Source organism: Serinus canaria, chromosome 15 (genome assembly GCF_022539315.1).
Source record: "Serinus canaria isolate serCan28SL12 chromosome 15, serCan2020, whole genome shotgun sequence".
NCBI classification, from domain to species: domain Eukaryota; kingdom Metazoa; phylum Chordata; class Aves; order Passeriformes; family Fringillidae; genus Serinus; species Serinus canaria.
This window is the reverse complement of record NC_066329.1, coordinates 1,716,967-1,732,196: the sequence shown is the minus strand read 5'-3', so window position 1 is coordinate 1,732,196 and position 15,230 is coordinate 1,716,967. Positions and strand designations below refer to the sequence as shown.

Genomic DNA, 15,230 nt, shown 5'->3' with positions numbered 1-15,230 from the left:
GTCCTGCCCTCCCCACCCCGAGAGGGTCCCAGGCTTTGGCATATTAAATATTTAATTGGCAGCAAAGGCACCCGCTGGGCTCATCAGGAGCAATTAAGCCCCCCCCACCTCCACAGCCCCCCCAGCAGCACCATCCTGGGGACCCCCCACAGGATGGGGGGCTCCCACCTTCCCCACCCTGCTCTCAACACCCCAAAACGGGCTGGGGGAGAGAGCTGGGAGCTGGGGGGAGCAGAACCCCCCAGCCCTTCCCCAGCAGGGCCAGGGCAGGGGCAGGGAGCCCCTGGGGGTGCAGGGAGACCCCCCTGGCACAGCCCCAAATCACTGCAGGGGGGAGATCTTCAGGGGAATCATTATCCGGGATTCCATGGTCCGGATCAGCGGGACTGGGGGAGCAAAGGAGACAGAGGTGAGGCCAAGGGGTCCCCAGCAGGGCCAGGGGGTCCCCAAAGTGGATGGGGGTCCCACTCACCCGTGTAATAAACGTTCTCATCCCAGCCCCTCTTCCTCCAGGCCGCATTCCTGGTCTCCTCTCGGGACTGCAGATCCCTGTAGGCTGTGGGGAGAGCACGGGGGGGGCACCCTGAGCCCCCCAGCACAGCCCCCAGGCCGGGGGTCCCCCAAGGGTGACCCCCCTTACCCCAGAGGTGGTGCACCACGTAGAGCTCCCCGATCTGGGAGAAGAAGCCCCCGACTGCCTCCTGGTTCTCCTGGCGGTACTTGATGGCCCGAGCCCTGCAGGAAGCAGGGGACACATGGGGGGCTGCCCCAGGGGTCCCCCCGTCTCCAGAGGGAGCTTTTCCCACCGTGGATCCCTCCATGCTGGGAAACCAGAACCTTACCAATTGTTGCCCCACTCGATCATGGTGCCTGGCTGGAAACAGGGGAGGAAAACTAGTCAGAACCCCCCTGCTCACCCAGCCTGGGGCCTCCCCATGCAGGAAGGAGGAATTTGGGGGGCTGTCCCCCAAAATTGGGGTACACCAGCCTGAAGATCCCCCCCCCCTTGAGGCACAGGCTGATCCCCACCTTCAGCTTGTAGGTCCTGAGCTCGTAGATGTTTGGTCCCTGGCGGGGCTGGGGCTCATTCCAGAAGCTGAACTCCAGGAGCAGCTGGTTCCTGCGGGACAGCAGCATCCGGCTCCTCTCCTTGCGGAAGTCCAGGTACTCCTGGGGACAGCCCCAGCCGGGGGTTTGGGGTGGGGGTGACAGGGACTGGGGCTGTGGGGCACAGGGGGGGTCCCCACCCCGGCGTTACCTTGTTCTGCCTGAGCTTGTTCATGCAGTCCGTGAGCGCCGGGTACCCGCCCGAGAAGCGCCACAGGTGCACTGCAAAGAGGGGTTTGGGCTGGGGAAGGGTGTTCTGGTCCCTCTGAGTGCCACTGAGTCCCTCTGAGTGCCACTGAGTCCCTCTGAGAGCCACTGAGGGAACCCTGAGACGGTTAACAGCAGGGGGTGGCACTCTCCTGTGCCCCAGGGGTACGGAGGGCAGCCAGGCTGATCCCCGGGGGGGTATGGAAGGCAGCCAGGCTGATTCCCATTGCCAGGGGTACAGAAGGCAGCCAGAATGATCCCCATCCCTAGGGGTACAGAGGGCACCCAGGCTGATCCCCATCCCCAGGGGTACAGAGGGCAGCCAGGCTGATCCTGGGGGTACAGAGGGCACCCAGGCTAATCCCCATCCCTGGGGGTACCCAGGGCAGCCAGGCTGATCACCTGCAGCAGAGGAGATGCTGGAACAAGGGTGGAAGATGAAGGGGTGGACTCTTAGCCGGGGTTAATCCAAGGTTTATTTCAGGAGCTCCGGAGAGCTCCCACACCTCAGGGGGCTCCTGCTGAGAGCCCCGGGAGAGGTGCCAAGGTTACATTTAAAGGGAGGTGGAAACCCAAAGGAGATGGCATTTACTGACCAATGAGTGACCCTGAGGGATGGCTACTGGGGAATGGACATTTAGGACAGCGTGTGGGGTGACACTGGGGGGGCTGACCCCTGGCCTCTGGCTAATCACTCCACATCCTGAACTGAAGGTTCTGGATGGAGGGGATGGGATGCTGAGTGACTGACAGAGAGCCAGGGTGGGATTTGGGGGGGATCTCAGCAAAGGAAAGGGATTACACAGGTGAAGGGAAGGGATACAATCTGGGAAAAACCACTTGGGAAAGACACGGGGATACAAAACCAGAACTATTACAAAGTATTACAAAGTATAAAACCACACTGCAACAGAAGGGGAGGAGTACCCCAATGACCCACCAAGATCTCTGCCTGTGGCAGCAGAGGCTGCAGGAGCTGCCTGGCCTCACCTGCCTGGTCCTGCTCGCCGTACCACGTGTTCCAGTTGCCCACCAGGTCACAGGGGTAGTCGGGGTCCGAATGGAGCTTGGGCAGCACCTCCTCTCTGTGGAGGCACAGAGGGGTGCAGTGGGGTGGGGGGCAGTACCCCAAACCCTCCCAGTGCCCCTCTTTGCCTTCCCAGACAGGATCTGGCACAGCCTGGGGGATGCATCCATTTCACAGGGAGGGAAACTGAGGCACAGAAAAGGGGATACAGATCCACCCAGGAGCTCCAGGAGCCCTCCCACCCCTGTCGATCCAGAACAGCACCCCAAAACCCCACTGGGAGGCTGGGAAGGCCCCTCAGTGTGCTCACGTCAGCTTGTTGTAGGCTTCCAGGCACTCCGGCTTCACATTGTGAACTGTAGGGACAGGAGAGAGGGCTGGGAATGGGGGAGGGAAGGAGAAGGATCTGGGAATGGGGATTCCAGTGGGTGGATGAGGGGTGCACCCCAGCCGTGCTCCTGGCAGGAGCACTCACACTGGATCTTGTAGAGGTTGCTGGTCTCCTTCTTGGACAGGAGGTTGGAATGTGCGTCCTTGCGGGGATCCACCTTGTGCACGAAGAGGGAGCGGAACCAGCTGCCCTCCACATCCCTGGAGTACCCCCTGCGGGACAGCGGGGCAGGGGGACACCGGGAATCACCGGGAATGGCCGGGAATGGCCGGCAAAGCAGAATCCAGAGGCCTCACTGCTAGTCCTGCGGGCAGCTGCCTCCATTGTCCGGCTTCCAGGGAGCCCCGGGCCTCCACGGGCTTCTGCTCAGTTCATTCTGGGAGCCCCATCCCAGGTGTGGGCTGGGTCTGTCCCCAGCTCCAGTCTGTCCCCTGGACCCAGAGGGGGTGGCCATGCTGCCCAGCAGAGCAAGGACACTGGTGTGGGGGGGTGGGACAAGGGGGGCACCCCCATGGGAGCCCCACTGCCACTGCAGTGACAGTGACCCCTCCATGGGCAAAGGGACATGGGGACATCCCCCATAGGATCCCCTGTACCCAGGGGCTGCTCCAGAGCTGGTGACCCTTCCACGGGCAAGGGGACAAGGGGACGTGGGGCTACGGGAGCAGACCCCATCCTGTCCCCCGGGGCTCCCCAACAGCCCCAGAGGTGGCTCCGGTGCCGGGAGAAGGTCGGGCAGTGGCGGGGGTGGGGGGAACGGGGCCCCTCGGCCCCGGGTCCGAGCTGCGGCCAGACCTTTGTCCCCAGCGAGGCAACGACCGTGGGGCCACTCCGGGGGCCACCCGCCGGCTCGGGGAGGGCAGCGGGGTCCGGGGAGGGCTCAGGGGGCTCGAGGGGGGTGCGGGGTCCACGCCCGGGGGGATGCGGGGAGCGGGGGGTATGCGGGGTCCAGGGGGGGAATCAGGAAGCCCAGGGGAGGGGGGTGCGGGGGTCCCCTCCCGGGGAGATGCGGGGACAAAGGTGGGGCTCAGGGGTCTCAGAAGGGGGGATACGGGTGTCCCTGCCCGGGGGGATGCGGGGTCCGGGGAGAATGGGAGGGCTCGGGAGAGCGGGATGCGGATGATGCGAAGAGCGGGGAAGATCTGGGCCGCAAGGGCTCAGAGGTGGGGTCTCCGCCCGGGGGGATGCGGGGAGCAGGAGGGATGCGGGGTCCGGGGAAGCTGCAGGTGCAGGGAGGGGGATGCGGGGCGTCCCCGCCGGGGGAGATGCGGGGAGCGGGCTGGACGCGGAGTCCGGGGGAGGATGAGGGATCCGGGGATGCCGCGGGGGCTCTCAGGGCTGGGGTTCCAGGGGTCCCCGCCCGGGGGTCCCCACTCACCGCGCGCCCCGCGGCGCCGCGCCCGCGCCCCCGCCCCGCAGCCGCCGCAGCGCCGCGCTCCCGACGCGCGCTCCCGCCGCCATCTTCCGCACCGCGGCGGGGCCGCGCGCCGCGCGTGCCCACCGGGCCCCGCCCCTTCGGCCCGGCCCCGCCCCCTCAAAAGCTGGCCTGCAGCAGCGTGATCCTGATTGGCCGCCCGGCCACACCTTCTCGCGCCCGGCCACGCCCTCCCGCCCCCTCCCTCCGCCGCCGCGACGCCTCATTGGATGCCGGAGCGGGGGCGGTGCCCACAGATTCGGCAGCACTCGGCAGCCAATCAGAAGAGGCGGTTGGAGAGACCGGTGGCTGATTGGTCCCGATGTCTCGTTCCGGCGGGGGCTGAGGCTCTGCTCCAGGGGGGCGGGGTTTCCTCGGGTTCCGCTCTGGGGAGGCGGGGCCAGAATGGGCGGGGCAGCTCGGCCAAGGGGCGTGGTAGGGGCGGACCCGGGGGCGTGGCCGGGTCTCACCTGCGGGCGCGGGCTCGGGGTGTCCCCGCGGACCCCCCGGCGTGTCCCCGGACCTGGGGGGACATCCCCGCGACAGGGGCTCCTCCTGGGCTTGGGGCACCTGCGGGAAGGCACAAGGAGCGCTGCTCCGGCCGGACCCAGAGCCGCTCCTGCCCCAAACCCCCTCTGCCCACAGCCCCGCTCTGCCCCAGAGCCCCCGCCCCCACCTCTCAGTCCCCCCGCTCTGCCCCATATCCCCCCCTCCCCACAAGGGTCTGCCCCATAATCTCCCCAGTACTTGTCCCCCTAATATCTCCCCCCATTTCAATTCTCCCCCAGCCCAGATCTCACCTCGCTGTGGGGCAGTGGAGGGACTGGGGGGCAGCAAGGAGGGGACACGGGTGGGTCCCCCAGCCCCTCCCCCGGGGAGTGCGTGGGCAACGGGGGCGAGGGAGGATCCGCAGCCCGGGGTTCCTGGAGGGCCTGCTGGGTGAGGGAGCGGGCCGAGCTGGGAAGGGGGGAGAAAACAGGAGTTAAAGGGTTAACTGCCCACAAAACCCCGCCAAACGCTCTGTCACCCCCACAAACCCTCTGTCACCTCCCTCCGCAGATCCCTCAAACCCTCTCTGTCCCTCCCCAAACTGTCCAACCTCCTCCTGCTCCCTGGGATCCTCCAAACCCCTCCAAACCCGGGCCCTCTCTGTGCCCCCCCGGTGCCCCCCGTGCCCCACTCACCCGGGCAGGGCCGATGCCCCCCGGCGCAGGGCACAGACCCAGGCGTGCAGCTCCTCGGGGCTCTCGGTCCCCAGGCAGTACGTTCGCATCCCGGCATGTTCAGCCTGGGAATGGGGGAGCCTTGCTAGAGCGGGCTCAGGTGTCGGGGTCCCGATTCGGGGTCCCGGGGAGCCGGGGCTGACCGTGAAGAGGAACTGCGGGGCGCGGGGGGCGCGGGGGGCGGCGGGCAGGACGCGGATCTCGTAGCCGGGCAGGGGGAGGCCGCCCCGGACCTGCTGCTCGCTGCTGTCTGGGGGCAGAAGAAGGTCACCATGGGGGCACCAGCATCCCCACCTGCACCCCGAGATCTCCAGTACCATCAGGGGAACGCCGGGGACCTCCTCTGATGCCGCCAAACCTCCCGGGGTTAGGTCAGACCTTAGAACCCTACCAAAGACCTCTTCAAGCCCCCAGGGAGCCCTGATCCTGGGGAATCCCTGATCCATTCAGGGACCCCAGTCCCCAGGAATTCCCAATGCTCCAGAGACCCCCAATCCCCGGGGGATCCCTGACTCCCCCAGAGACCCCCAAACACCCCAGGGATCTTTGATCCCACTGAGATCTCTGACTGCCCCAGGGGCCTCCAACACCCCCAGGATTGGACCCCCAAACCCCCAGGATTCCTGGTCCTCCAAGGACTGCCCAACACCCCAGGACCCCTCAACCCCCCCAATGACCCAGGGACACCCTGGGACCGCTGACCCCCAGGAACACCAGGTCACCCAAGTCCTCTGACCCCCAGGTCTCCAGGCCCTCCGGGTGTCCCAGCTCCCCGTGCCCCCTCACCCCGGTAGTAGTAGAGGCAGAGATCCACCAGTACAAACCAGCGGCGCTTCCAGAGCCGCAGCCCCGAGCTGTCCTGAGAAGCGATGGAGGGGGATGGGGGCTGATCCTCCGCAGCCCATCCCCCCCCGGGACCCTCTGCTACCCCAGACCCTTCAATCCCTTCCGATCCCCCCAAGATCCTCACCCCCCAGGACTCCCTGCCACGCCAGACCCCCGAACCCCATAACCCCCGGCAACCTCTTCCATCCTAGACCCCATAACCGCCCCACACTGCCTGGTCCGACCACGCATCTCTGATCTCCCCATAACCCCCCCGTCACCACCCACTGACCCCCCCCAACTCCCTCTGATCCCCCCCCAAGCCCCACATCCACCCCCACGGCCCCCCACTCCAGACCCTCCCAACCCCCTACACCCTCCAGCTCCCCAGCACCGCCCCAGGTCCCCCCAAAACCCACAACCCCCACAGAATCCCACACCACAAACCCCACACAGCCCCTGAGCCCCCTCCCCAGCCCTCCCCGTGCCCACCACCTCACCTGCTTGTGCAGCCAGCCCTGCATGGCGGGGGGGGTGCGGGGGTCCCTCCGCAGCGCCTGCTCCCCCTTTCCAAAGGCGTGGACCCTCGGCACGGGCCGGCAGGGCTGGGCAGGGGGGTCACCCATGGCAGGGGCCAAGGAAGGGTCCCCAACACCCCCACAGTCCCCCAGCCCTCCCACCCCAATTTATCTTTCTAGCCCACAATGCCCCCCCAGCTGCCCAGAGATCCCCCCTTGTGCCCCATAAGACCCTATGGATTCCTGGGCCCCCCCGTCCACCACAATGCTCCACATGCCCCACTCGGGTGCCCAGGGTTCCCCAAACTCTCCCCCCCAACCCCTACAACCCCCCACACCCCCCCGTGGTTCCCCAATTTCCCCTCATGCCCGCACCCCCTTCGCCCACCTGGGTGCCGGGGCCAGCGGGGGCGGGGTCCCGGCGGGCGGGGTCGTCGCTTTCTGCCATGGGGGGTCCTGCGGAGGCAGCGGGGCCCGGGGGGTCCCCATCAATGTCCCCATTGTCCCCGCCGGGACAGAGGCCCCGTTCTTCCCTCTGCGGGGGCGGGGGCTGCTCCCGGACGCCTGGGTCCCCCCGGGGGTGTCGGGGGGGCTTCTCGGCTCCCTCTGGTCCCTTCCCCCTCCTGCTCCTGCCGGATTTAGGTCCGCCCCGTCCCCCTGTACTGGTCCCGGTTTCTGTCCAAGTAACCCTGAGCTGGTCCCAGTTCCCATCCCAGTAACCCTGAAGTGATCCCAATCTCCCCCGTGCTGGATTCAGTTTCTGTCCCATTAACTCTGAGCGGGTCCCAGTTTCAGTTCCGTTCCCCCGTGCTCGTCCCAGCTCCCAGCCCATTATCCCACACCCATCGGGGTGGCGGTCCCGTCGCCTTGCGCTGGTGACGGGTCCCAGCCACGGTCTCCTCATCCCAGGGACGGTCCCAGGTCCATTACCGCGGCTGGTTCTGCTCCCGGCGCCGTCCGGTGTCCCGCTATTGGTGCCAGTCCTGTCCCGTTGCGCCGCGCTGGTCCCGGTCCCGGTCCCAGATGCAGTCCCAGTCCCGGTCCCAGCCGCAGTCCCGGTCCTGCCCCGTGTCCCCGCCCGCCCCGGGGGCTGGTCCCAGTCTCTGCCCTCACCCACGAGCCCGGACACCCGGGTGCCCCCGGGGCCGCGTGGGTCTCCTTGCCCCGGCAACCACCGAGGGGGCGGCACCCCGTGTCACCCAGGGAACCCCGCCCCGCGGGGACACCCACGGCGCTGGGGACACCCACAGTACCGGGGACGCCTCAAGGACCTCATGGACCCACAGAACCCTCGCATCTCAGCGATCCCTGACACCCCAAGGACCCTCATACCCCACGGACCATACACACTCCGGGACACACCCGGACACCCCCAGATCCCTGACACCCCACGGGCTTCTGACACTTCGTGGACCCCCAGACATCCCGGGGACCCCTACAGACCCTGGACACACCACTGACCCGGGGAACCCGGACACCCCGCGGACCCCTGACATCTCACGGGCCCCGGACACGCCAGGGTCCCCTGACACTGTCCCGTGTCCTAGTGTCCCGGTGTCCCCCTTGTCCTCATGTCGCCCGTGTCCCTGTGTCCCCATGTCCCTTTGTCCCGGTGTTCCCCGTCTCCACGTGTCCCCATATCCCGGTGTTCCCGTGTCCCCGTGTCCCGACATCCCGTGTCCTCATGTCCCCGCGTCCCCATGCCCCGGTGCCCCCATGTCCCCGTGTCCCCATATCCCCGTGTCCCCATGTCCCGTTGTCCCCACGCCGCCTCCTGGAGCCTGTCCCCGCGAGCAGAGCGCTCCGCCTGCCGCCAGGGGGCGACACTGCCACGCCCAATCTCTTCCTCACCCCTGTTATTGCCCCCGCCTCACCCCACCCCTTCTCTTGAGCGGCGTCCTCTCTACCCAATCACAGCCGCTTCTGCTCCCGCCTCTCTATCATACCCCTTTCTATTGGCTATAAGGTGCGGCAGGGGCGGGCGCACAGCGCCGCGCGGCCAATGGCACGACGGAGGGGGCGGGGCTAGGCCGCCATGGCGCCGCCGCCGCGGTGACCGCGCTGCGCCGCCATGGCCGGGGCCATCGCGTCCCGCATGAGCTTCAGCTCCCTCAAGCGCAAGCAGCCCAAGACCTTCACGGTGCGCATCGCCACCATGGACGCCGAGATGGAGTTCAGCTGCGAGGTGACGGCCCGCGCGGGCGCGGGGGTCCCGCTGAGGGGGACGGGCCCCCCAGACCCCCCCAGAGCCCTGAGGGGCCCGGAGCCCCCTCCCGGTTCCCCCCACCCCCCGCCGGTTCCCGAGGCCTGCCCTGGGCCAGCAGCGGCACAGCCTTGTTTTGGTTATAAATCGGCGTTATCCTGCTGTGATTTTGGTGATAATTGCACATTATTCTGGTTATAATTCGGCTTGGCTTTGGGGTTTTTTTTTGGTTTTTTGGTAGTAATTCACCTTTGCTTTGGTTATGAATCGGTGTAATTTGGCTTTACTTTGGTCATAACTTGGCTTTGTTTTGGTTGTAATTCAATGTTATTGTGTGTGCAATTCAGTTGTATCCTGGTTATAGTTTGGCTTTATTTTTGTTATCATTAATCCTTATTATGTGTGTAATTCAGCGTTGTTCTAGTCATAAATTGGCTTTTTTTTTCTGAGTATAATTTGGCTTTAGCCTGGGTATAATTTGGCATTTTTCGGGTTATTATCCATCCTATATTTTGGTTATAATTCAGCTTTATTCTGGCAATAATTCATATTCACTCCAGGTGTAATTTAGCTGTATTTGGGTTGTAATTTGACTGCATTCTGTTTATAATTCGGTCTCATTCTGGGTGCAATTTGGCATTATTCAGCTTATTAACGCTATGCTTTGTCTATAATTCAGCTTCATTCTGGGCATAATTCAGTTTTATCCTGGTTATAATTCAGCTTTATTCTCATCACAGTCCAGCTTCCTTTGGGCTCTAATCCTGTGCTGTCCTGCCATCCCAGCCCAAGTCACCACTACACTGTGGCTGTCACAGGGCTTGAGGAATCTCAGTGCCAAGGCTTGAATCCACAGGAATCCAACTCCCAAGTGCTCCACAAATGCCCAAGGACAGAATTTTGGCATTTTCCTCAGCCCTTAGCTCACCACGAGGCTGAGGGATGCTCCAGGGGGTTGGGCCTGCCTTTTCTGTGATAATTTCCCTTTTTGGGGCCCTTGGAACTTTTAAAAACCTTCTCCCAGGGTGTTGCTGCCAAACCCTGGGATCTGCTCTGCTTTTTCAGCTGATCCTGAGGGCTTGGCCACACAAACACTGAAACCCCAGTCCAACCTCTGCATTTAAGAGTTTATATTTCATTATCCTGACCCAAACCCTGAGGTAATCCCAGCGCCCATCAGTCAAGGGGAGTTTGTCATCACCCATTTTCTCGCTCTAGAAATCTGCTCTCGGCCCTGAAGGACTTCCTGCTTTTCTTAGGGATTAAGGATTTGCTCTGGGCAGCCCTGTGAGCTTCCCACTTCCAGCAGAGTGGGAATGTCCTGGCTCTGTTTTTCCTGGTTTCCCGAGGCGGCAGCAATGACTGATGGTGAAAAGTAAATAATTGTGAGTTTCAGTGCTGTGGCCGGGTGTCATTTCCCGCTGGGATCAGGGGCTTTGTGCAGCCAGGAGGCAGCACTCCCGTGGGATTTGGCTGTGGAATTGCTCCATCTCCAGCTGACTTTTCTGGGAGGTTCCTGCCAAAGGAACCTGTTGCTGCAGAGAGACTCGTGCAGCTGGAAGGAGCTCAGGCCCTGCTGAGGGCTCCTTGTGTTGGAGCTGCTGCTGGGGGGGTCCAGAGGGAAATCAGGCCTCACCCTTCAGCAGGATGAGGCAGGATGCATGGATGGATGCATGGATGAATGCATGGATGCAAGTGCGTGATGGGGCTATTTCACACCTTGCAGGTTAGGAGTGAGTTTTCATGGAATTATGAATGGTTTGGGTTGGAGGGGACCTTAAACCTCATCCAGTGTCACCCCCTGCCATGGGCAGGGATACCTTCTACCATGCCAGGCTGCTCCCAGCCCTTCCCAGCCTGGCCTTGGGCACTGCCAGGGATCCAGGGGCAGCCACAGCTGCTCTGGGCACCCTGTGCCAGGGCCTGCCCACCGTGCCGGGGAACAATTCCTTCCCCATATCCCATCCATCCCTGCCCTCTGGCAGTGGGAGCCATTCCCTGTGTCCTGTCCCTCCAGCCCTTGTCCCCAGTCCCTCTCCAGCTCTCCTGGAGCCCCTTCAGGCCCTGCAAGGGGCTCTGAGCTCTCCCTGGAGCCTTCTCCTCTCCAGGTGAGCACCCCCAGCTCTCCCAGCCTGGCTCCAGAGCAGAGGGGCCCCAGTCCCTGGAGCATCTCTGTGGCTTCCTGGGCTTGTTCCCTGCCCAGATGGAGGTGTGAATTTTATCCAAGCTCCATGTGAGCAGGGCAGTTCCTTGGCTGGATCTCTGTCCCTGGTTTTGTGTTGCACTTGGGAGGCTCTGGGGAAAGCTCCTTGTTGTGCTGACTCTGCAGGAACATCCCTTGGACAGAGGGATCAGACACACCTCGAGTGGCTGGGCTGGGAAGGTGGCCCAGGGAGGGGCTTGGCTTGTTCTACACCCACAGTGAGAGCCAGAAGTGGAGTTTGTGCCCTCCTGAGAGCCACTGGGGTGGGAGAGTCGATTATTTGGGATAGATTGTGCTCCTCCCTGAGGGAATCTGGCCCCTATCCCAAGGTTTGCCGGGAGAAGAGTGAGCAGCACTGTTTTCCCAGCTATCTGTGTGCTTTGAGGTGCCTTTGGCCAGGAAGGAGAGGGAAATCTGCCTCACAAACTCTTGAGAGGATCAGTGGAAGGAGGTGCAGTGGGAATCCTGCGGTTTGGGGGACTCTTCAGATGTGTTTTTGTGGCTTCTGAGTGGCACCTCGTGCTGACAGGGACAGGGAGCTGCTGCTCTGTTGGATGTCTGGAGTTGGTCTTCCGTGATCCCTGGACGTTCCTCCCAGCTCAGGATATTCCATGATTCCATGACCCAGCCATAGCTGCTGAAGGCTCACCTTCTTTTCTCAGTGCTGTTTTTTCAGTCTGCTCCCTAGAAATCCCCAGCTGTGCAATTTAAGGGATTAAACCTGCTTTGCATCTGTTTATTCTGCAGTTGATGTCTCTAAATTGAGCCTAAATCTAAAATAATTCCTAGAAATGAAATCTTAATCTTTCTAACACGGCGATGCAGATTAATAATCATGGTTGAGGTTTCACTTTAAAGACTTCAAATTTGTTTGGGGAAATCTTGGAGGCACGAAGCGAGTGTCTTCCTTTTGTTACTTCCATCTTCGAGGTATGAGCTGTACCTAATTAATTGATAACATCTGGAGGAAGGATAGACATTTGCATAGCTCTTGAATCCCTGTGCTAAAGCAACCCCAGCTGCCTCACCTTTCTGAGAGCAACGTGGAAGCCTCTTCCCTGGGAGGCTGCTGAGTCCCTGGCACAGGGTGCCCAGAGCAGCTGTGGCTGTCCTAGATCCCTGGCCGTGGGGATCAGGTTGGAGTACCCTGGGATAGTGGAAGATATCCCTGTCCAAGGCAGGGAGGTGGAACAACATGGGCTTTAAGGTTCCTTCCCACCCAGACCATTCCATGAGTTATTCAGTAATGAAAACCCCGTGGTGTTTTTGAGTCCACTTCCAAAGCACTGTTCACCCTGTCTCTGGTGGGATGGCAGGGTGTGGTGCAGCTGATGTCAGGTTGTTCTCCCCCCCACCATGTGTGTATTTTTCCCTCTCAGAACCAAGTTCCCTGGCTGGTGGGAGATCCCCTCCATCCTTCTTTTGATCTCCTGGGTGTCTTTCCCAATTTCTTCCTCTTGCAAGTGCTCAGCCCTGTTAGTGTCTCTCCATCTCTGAGCCATGGACCATTTTCCAAAGGGTGTGCTTTTCCCTTTCTGTTGTGTTGTGATCTTGGGCTTGAATCCTGCAGGGATGGTGACTCCATCAAGGTGCAGCTCGCTGCCCAACCTTTATCTTTTGATGTCTCAAAAATGAATTGGAAAAGCTTTACAGCCAGCCTGGAGAAACAGCTTAAGTGTTCAAGCAGCGAGAAGAGGCTGATGTATTTGCTGGTCTAAACATGCATCCAGTTATTGCATCAGTGCTTAAGCTGTTCCTCTCTGTCCAGAGGATAATCCTGGTTGGAAGGGATCTTTATTTTAGCCCAGTGCCCCACTCAGGGCAGGGCCAGTTGGATGAGGTTGGATGTAAAGCCCTTGTAAGTAGAAGAGTCCTGATTTCGGCCATGTGTGGCCGAGTGCTCTCCCTTTGTTACCAGACACAGGGACTTGTGTAGCTGAGCTGCAAAGCTCATCTTCTGGAACAGGAACAACCAAGGATTTGGTGGTGGAAATCTGGGTGGAAATGAGTTTTTGAGGAAGAGCTGGTGCAGTAAATCCAAGCTGAGTTTTGAGCTGTGTCCAGTCACTGCACCAAAATAAAAAGGCAGGAGGAGGAAATCAGGGAGCAGAATGCCCTTGGCTTCCTTCTGCATTGCAGGATACTTGGAAGGGATTTATAAAGATCCATACATTCCCAATTTCAGGGAGCAGGGTGCTGGTAGGGACAATGACCTCTTGATGCTGCAAAGCTTTGTGAGTGGACACAAACCTAACAGGAAAAGAGCAGTCTGTGTGCAGGAACAGCTGTTTAAAAAAGCTGAGAGAAATAATCCCCCTCAGCTACATGATCCCAAGTAAATAGTTGGTATACCAGCTGTCAAGTCAGTGTTTTGCTCCTCCACGTGCTTGTGTGTCCTGATCTTGTGCCAGCACTCAGGAGCAAGTGCTGCTCTCTTTGAATCTGAGACACAGCAGGTAAAGGCTGTTTCCTCACTCATGTCCTGGAGGGGTTTATTCCCCAAAACCTCAGAATTTCTGATTCACACCACTGACATTTGGGAGTTGGTGTTTTGGAGGTGTCTTGCTTGGATGCAGTTCATTTCCTTAGGTTGTGCTTGTGACTTGTGGACATGGATTCTCTTTGGCTTTGGTGCCTCACCCTGCACCTGAAAAGTTCTCTGGGTCCCCTGCTCCCATCACAGCCTCTTCCAATCCAGTAAGAAACTCCTGTTACTTTTCTCCAAAGACTGTTCAAAACTGCTGTCAATCTCCAGAGTCTGTTAATTAATCCAGAGATGTGTTGATGCAGAGGGGAAGGAGGGAGGGCATTTGGGACAGTAAATCTCTTTTGGTGTGTAGACTCCAGTTTTGATGCTCTTTAATACCTCTTTTTTTTTTTTTTTTTTTTTTTTTTTTCTTTTTTTTTCTTTGTACAGGCAGTGTCTTTCAAGTAGGTGGTTTTTGAAATTAAAGGTACTTGAACAGGGAAGCAGCCCTGGGAATAATCTTGAAGCTGGGAGGCACCACCGGTAGGGAATGACCCAGCCCTGGGAATGGGAAGAGAGGCATTAAACCTGGCATCACCCCGAGGTGAGCCACTGGCTGCCCCTCCCAGCCCGGGTGAGCTGTCTGTGTTCAGAGCTCAGCAGTGTTGAGGGCTCATCAGAGCAGGTCAGGCTGGGGCTGAAACACCTCGTGTCCATCAGCAATCAGCTCCTGCATGGAGGGAAGGCCTGGGGCTATCCCTTCTGGGGCAGGGAACAATGTCGTGCTGCAGATGTGTAAGTGCAGCACAGAGACCGCTCTGGCTGATGTTACAGCTCTGTGCATCCTCAGCAGAGCTCCCTGCAGAATCCAAACCCTCCTTTTGTCCTCTTGGAGTTTCTTGCTCTGCACTGAGCTGCTGCTTGATCCTGTAACTCTTCATCTGTGGGAGCCCAACTTACAGGGTGAGGTGTGGCTTTGGGACATGGAATCATGGAATGGTTTGGGTTGGGAGGGACCTTAAAGCTCATTCTCTTCCATCTTCTGCAATGGGCAGGGACACCTTCCACTATCCCAGGCTGCTCCAAGCCCCATCCAGCCTGGCCTTGGGCACTGCCAAGGATCCAGGGGCAGCCACAGCTTCAGTCTGTGCTTACAGGGAACAATTCCTCACCGATATCCCATCCATCCCTGCCCTCTGACAGTGGGAAGCCATTCCCTGTGTCCTGTCCCTCCATCCCTTGCCCCAGTCCCTCTCCAGCTCTCCTGGAGCCCCTTTGGGCAGTGGAAAGGGCTTGAGGTGTCCCTGGAGCCTTCTCCTCTCCAGGTGAGCACCCCCAGCTCTCCCAGCCTGGCTCCAGCCCTTGGAGCATCTCCATGGCCTCCTCTGGACTCTCTCCAGCAGCTCCAAGTTCTTCCTGTGCTGGGACCCCAGATCTGGAGGCAGCTCTGCAGGTGAAGTCTCACCTGAGCAGGGCAGAGGGGCACATTGTCACCAGTTGCTGTCCGCTGCCTGTCCCCTGGCTCTGTCTGGTCACAGCCTCCTGTCCCCGGCGTTGCCGCTCCGTCTCTGTCTCGGGCAGACACCTCGGAACGTGCTTGGCTGCACCATCTGCACCCTCACGCCTGGGCGCGTTTTTGGCCTCC

At 60.8% G+C, this 15,230-nt stretch overlaps 3 protein-coding genes across 6 annotated transcripts in view; 1 reads left to right on the top strand and 2 right to left on the bottom strand.

The window, feature by feature from the left end:
* Nucleotides 1–34: 34 nt before the first annotated feature.
* NIPSNAP1 (nipsnap homolog 1) lies at nt 35–4,193 on the bottom strand. Its single transcript, XM_050980466.1, has 10 exons — nt 4,111–4,193; nt 2,817–2,944; nt 2,652–2,697; nt 2,305–2,399; nt 1,259–1,329; nt 1,030–1,170; nt 843–874; nt 641–735; nt 473–556; nt 35–386 (listed from the first exon to the last, which is right to left on the bottom strand). Exons 1-10 carry the CDS (start codon nt 4,191–4,193, stop codon nt 322–324), a joined length of 840 nt encoding a protein of 279 aa, XP_050836423.1. The 3' UTR covers nt 35–321.
* A 73-nt stretch (nt 4,194–4,266) lies between these two features.
* LOC127060210 (pleckstrin homology domain-containing family A member 4-like) lies at nt 4,267–6,857 on the bottom strand. The gene is made up of 7 exons (XM_050980727.1): nt 6,695–6,857; nt 6,156–6,228; nt 5,513–5,619; nt 5,331–5,434; nt 4,947–5,103; nt 4,617–4,716; nt 4,267–4,532 (listed from the first exon to the last, which is right to left on the bottom strand). Exons 1-7 carry the CDS (start codon nt 6,818–6,820, stop codon nt 4,267–4,269), a joined length of 933 nt encoding a protein of 310 aa, XP_050836684.1. The 5' UTR covers nt 6,821–6,857.
* Nucleotides 6,858–8,741: 1,884 nt separating this feature from the next.
* The window catches only part of NF2 (NF2, moesin-ezrin-radixin like (MERLIN) tumor suppressor), a 46,930-nt gene continuing 40,441 nt past the window's right edge, over nt 8,742–15,230 (top strand). For all 4 annotated transcript variants that reach the window (XM_050980467.1, XM_018916399.3, XM_018916395.3 and 1 more), the window contains exon 1: nt 8,742–8,897. In XM_050980467.1, the coding sequence (XP_050836424.1) occupies nt 8,784–8,897 (114 nt within the window). In that variant the 5' untranslated portion in view covers nt 8,742–8,783. The remainder of the gene's footprint in view (nt 8,898–15,230) is intronic.